This window comes from Nestor notabilis, unplaced genomic scaffold, assembly GCF_000696875.1.
Source record: "Nestor notabilis isolate BGI_N333 unplaced genomic scaffold, ASM69687v1 Scaffold36416, whole genome shotgun sequence".
NCBI lineage: Eukaryota > Metazoa > Chordata > Aves > Psittaciformes > Psittacidae > Nestor > Nestor notabilis.
In genome coordinates, this window is record NW_009933035.1 from 1 (window position 1) to 4,541 (window position 4,541).

The 4,541-nt window shown below is 42.0% G+C and overlaps 1 protein-coding gene across 1 annotated transcript; it reads right to left on the reverse strand.

The window, feature by feature from the left end:
* Positions 1-215: 215 nt before the first annotated feature.
* Positions 216-3,261, reverse strand: RHNO1 (RAD9-HUS1-RAD1 interacting nuclear orphan 1). Its single transcript, XM_010016667.1, has 2 exons — positions 3,097-3,261; positions 216-887 (listed from the first exon to the last, which is right to left on the reverse strand). Exons 1-2 carry the CDS (start codon positions 3,259-3,261, stop codon positions 216-218), a joined length of 837 nt encoding a protein of 278 aa, XP_010014969.1.
* Between the last annotated feature and the right edge of the window lie 1,280 nt (positions 3,262-4,541).

Genomic DNA, 4,541 nt, shown 5'->3' on the forward strand with positions numbered 1-4,541 from the left:
ACTAAACGCTGTTTGCAGTCCGCGCCGTTCCCCGAGGAAGCCCGGCCCAACATACCCCCATCGCGAAGAGAACACCCCCCGCGCCTTTGTGGCACTTCTCAGGAGGATGAGCCAGCCGTAGCACAGGGCTTGGCTTGAATCAGCTCCCCTCTTCATCCTTGAAAGTACCAGTCTATTCGGACGAGTCTTTGCACAGGATTACTGCTCCTGCCAAGTCAGACGTTGGTCTGTCTCCATGAGAGGTCGAGGTTCGCCTTCACCAGTATGTCAGCAGCACTCAACTTCCCCGTCTCCTGCAGATACTTCATTATAAGAGGCCGCCGTCTCCAAGTAACCTTTACTCCATACTCGTGCTCAGGAGTATCTGTAACCAGTACTGCTGCTGACTCCAACTCCCCCCTCTCACAGGGATCAATACCGAATGCCAGCTCTTTTTCTGGAGGCCAGGCATGGCTACTGCTTTGTGGCAGAGTGCTGCTGCATCTCCAGTTATTTACAGAAGGCACCTGTGCAGTCTCTACATCTGGTGAACTAAAGACTTCTGGCTCCACAGGCTGGGGAGCAGGTAACAAAGGTATTTCTCTACAGTTCTCCAGGCTGTTCACCTGGATATTGGCTTTTGCTGCTGTCTCTTTCTCGGGCTGTCTGCAAGAGTGTTGTGTGTTCTTCCTCAAGCGATTCAGATGATCTGAGGGGTGGACTGCACATCCTTCTGTATTCTCAAAAGTTAAAGGAGGAAATTTGCAGGCTATAGCTCTTCGACAAGCTCCTCCTGTATGAAGTGAACTGTAGTTGGCATCCTGATTCTGGGGTTTGTGAGGACCACGATGCTTCCTCTGGCATGCTTTCAACGCCACTAACGTAGTTGTTTCAAATTGTGGACACACCTAAAATGAAAGACATAATAAGAAAAAAAATCCCAACGGTTTTCTCCATACAAAAGAACACCACCCTGATTCTACTCCCCCACCTACCCCATCTTTTTTCAGTGTGTTCCGTAAGTGAGCAAAACAAACCAGTCACCAACCAAGCTACTAAGCAGGAGATACTCCTGAACTTCAACATCATCTTTGTCAGTCTTCTCTAAAAGGTGTTTGAGGTACAAGTGAGCTATTCTCAGGCAACTTAAGAACTTAGGAGTTGGGTTTTAAGGAAAAGTTCTAAAGGAAAGTCTACTCCTGTAACCGCTGCAGATTTAAAAAACATTTCAGAGCTGGATCCTGTTTCTTTCTGTGTTTCAGCATAACTCTGAATAGATCCAATAAATTACATCCTCAGTCTCCCTGAAGAGGTAGAGGTTGAACTGAAAGCAATACAAAATGATTTAAAGGATGCCCACTTAGTTCCATCCCCTTAGTTATGTTACTGTGGCTTTTACAATATTTCTCCAAAACCTTTTTGCTTCAAAACAGTTAATCTCTGTATTATCCAAAAGCCACTTCTCAAACTGGCTTCCTAGAGAAAAACCTTTCTATAGGTCAAAGCTCAAAATCTATATATTTTTAATGATTCTAGACCCTTATGTAAAACCTGAAAGTCCCTCTGTTACTGTAGTCTTTATTTTCCTGGATATCAACAAAAGAGTCAGCTTTCATTTCTTGCAATTTGCTTTTCCCTAGAGCATATCAAACTGGGATCTAGTTACAATAATTATAGATCCCTTTCAGTGTTCCTAAGTTACTACATAGTCCCTAAAAAAAAAAAAAAAAAAAGGTGAAATTTGATTAAGAGTAGTGATTGTCTACTGTACAACTGAACTGTCTGAATGCAAAGCCTTTGTGCAGGCAGAGAAACACACGATTTCCTGATGATTGTATCCTGGCACATACTTAAAAGAACATAGGTGAACCTCTGACTTTGAGGATATGGCTTCCTGGCTTCAGAGAACATATAGGGTAGGCTTTACCAATGCAGGAGCCTAGAGGTCAGGAAGGTATGAAAAAACTAGATAACATCAAGAAGAGAGGAGCAGAAAAGTTGCCACTGAAACAAGTTGACAGAAATTCTGCAGAGAATGCTTCAAGAAGTCACAAACCTACCAGGAGGTTCAACAGGAAAATATTTAACAGTTTCAGTGCTGTCAGCTTCGAACAAATTTCAGAATCGTTGTATGTTTGAAATCAGAGAGATAAGTACCAGTGTGGATATTTCCAGTTCTTCCAAACAAGAATGCTTATTCACAGCAGTTATTTTACTTAGTTTTTCAAGAGCCATAGAGCTGCCTCAAGCATATTGAAAAAAAAAAAAAAAAAAAAAAAAGAGGAAAAAATTGAACATGTTCTACTACAAGTTTAAGCCACCCCAAAAATAACTACAGGTCACTAGGATCAAAAGAACAGCAGTTCATGCAGGTTTGAATCCACGCTTCCTGAGCCTGCTTCGTGAAGAGCAGAATGTCAAGCAGCAATAATGCTTAAACAGAGCTCCCCTAGGTGATGATTATTGCTGCATAGGAACAGTTTGTCTCCACAGCACCTGTTTGCTTAAAAAAAGGTAAATCCTTACATTACATGATATAAGGAATATCTTAGAATACTTCAAACAGTCCCAGAGATATTTTTTCAGATCAGAAAAGGAGCCCATCCAAAGAGTGATATAGAGAAAAACTATTCAGAACGCAGAATGGAAAAGAGGGCAGATTAGAATAAATAAGCTTGAAGTGAAAGCCTGGGTTCTCTAAATTTAGCAGTCTCAGATCTGAACAAAACACCTAGGACTTTAACATGTAACATTTGGAGTTCTGCAGTTACTTCAAGCAGCAAGCCAATAAAAAAAATCCCCCCTAATGTTTATTGTGCTGGGTTTTCAGTTGCCATAGAAAACAGCATTTTCCTCATGAGAATTAGCTTTTCGGAAGACAAACAGTCATATAAGTCAGTGCGTACCGCACACAGTTTTATGCCTTCAAATAACCAAGACCTTAGTGGTTGCAGTTAGTATATGAAGCAACTCAAAAACTGTTATTTATGTTTTAGTCAGCTACTATGAATTCAAGTCAGTGCTACTAATTTTCAGTATCCAGAACAGATAGCTTTCTATTGAGACGTACAGAAACTGCTGCTGCGGGATGCAGGGGGAAGGGTAATGGATACCAACCCAGGCAGCAGAGGTGTTCTGGTCTACAGGTTTTGTAGGAACACGTCTTGGATTCTTAGCCGAAGGTGGCGGAGTTTCATAGCAATGGACGGGTCCCTCTAGCGGCCTCTCAATGAATACCAGCTCTGCCTTTCTGGCCTTGGTACATTTCTTCTTCGGAGGCATCAAAAGATATGGTAAAACCACTTCGAAACCTCATGGTGCTTGATAGTGCTAATCGGAGAAAGAGAAAAGCACCCAAGCAGATGTTAAAGTGCTCTCAAGTCTGTAGAAGGCAAATAAATGTATTTGAAGAGAAACTTGTTTGATCTAGCTTTTAACAAAAGTAAAATACATATGCAATGGTATACCATACACATCTCCATGCAGACTTTTTTCCTACCAGCACTTTTTGAACCTTCTGTCAGATTCCAGATAGATTTAGAAATGCACAGAATAGATAAATGCTCCAAAACTTCACATAACCAATACATTAAGGGAGACACAGATGTGAACAAAACAAGTGTCCCAGCTGCAATAGGATTTCTGAACTGGCCTTTGGGCAAGACTCAAGGTTATTGGAAGTTAGTTCCTTACAAAAATACATATTTTAAATACACAAGACAGGCAAACTCATGTAGGCATTTTTCTCCATAAAAATATTTCATAAGTAATTGGAAAAGCATCGATCTATGATGAGGCCTGTTTAAGATACTGAAATTACAGAACCGGCTGTATTTAGAATAGGCTTGCTCACTGAAACCACTGGAAGAGAAGAAAAAGGAATGAGTGGTTGACCTACTGAACTTGCTTTCTCAAGTCAGCCATCAAGAAAATTAAAACCCAATCTCTTCACGTTAGTTCAATATCTAGTTTAGTCACAGACAAAAAATGGCTTAGGAACGGGAAGTTAAAGAAACCTTCCTCCTTCCTCCCAGTTTAATCCATCAAACTGGTTTGTAATGCCAATGTATACTGTAGGGGCAAGATAACCAGCAGTCTTTCAGTTTCTAGTTGCTAACTACCTATACCTCGTTATTTCAGGATTTTTAACCTTTTTAAATACAGAACATGTTTGATGTTTCCCTCCTGTATTCTATGTCTCTTGCGTTATTACTTTTTTTTAACCTAGTGAATAAGTTTGAATTGAAAATGTAATTTTCCATTCAAAAACAGACTAGCAAAGACAAGGAATTTTAAAGAGAACACGTTCTGAGAAACGCATTCTCTTACCAAACACACAAGACTGCAGCAGCCTGACTGCTTACCAGACGCGCAGCCTCCTCGTGGAGTCCTGCGAGCCGCCCTAGCCAGATACGGCCGGAACACCCGTTAAACGGTGAAACTCCGTGGCCTTTCACGAGGCCAGCGCCCAGCGCCACGGCTGCCCGCCCGGTGGCCGGTGCCAGGCACTCAGCAGGGCTCGCGGCCCGAGGCAGGAGGAGGCTCCCAGGCCGCCCCTTGCT

What these genes read in the sequence shown, in the direction of transcription:
- RHNO1 (XM_010016667.1), bottom strand. Translation starts at nt 3,261, where the DNA reads ATGCCTCCGAAGAAGAAATGTACCAAGGCCAGAAAGGCAGAGCTGGTA. An exon ending in AGAACACCTCTGCTGCCTGG is followed by an intron (nt 888 to 3,096) that starts GTTGGTATCCAT and finishes CTTTCATTTTAG; the next exon opens with GTGTGTCCACAATTTGAAAC.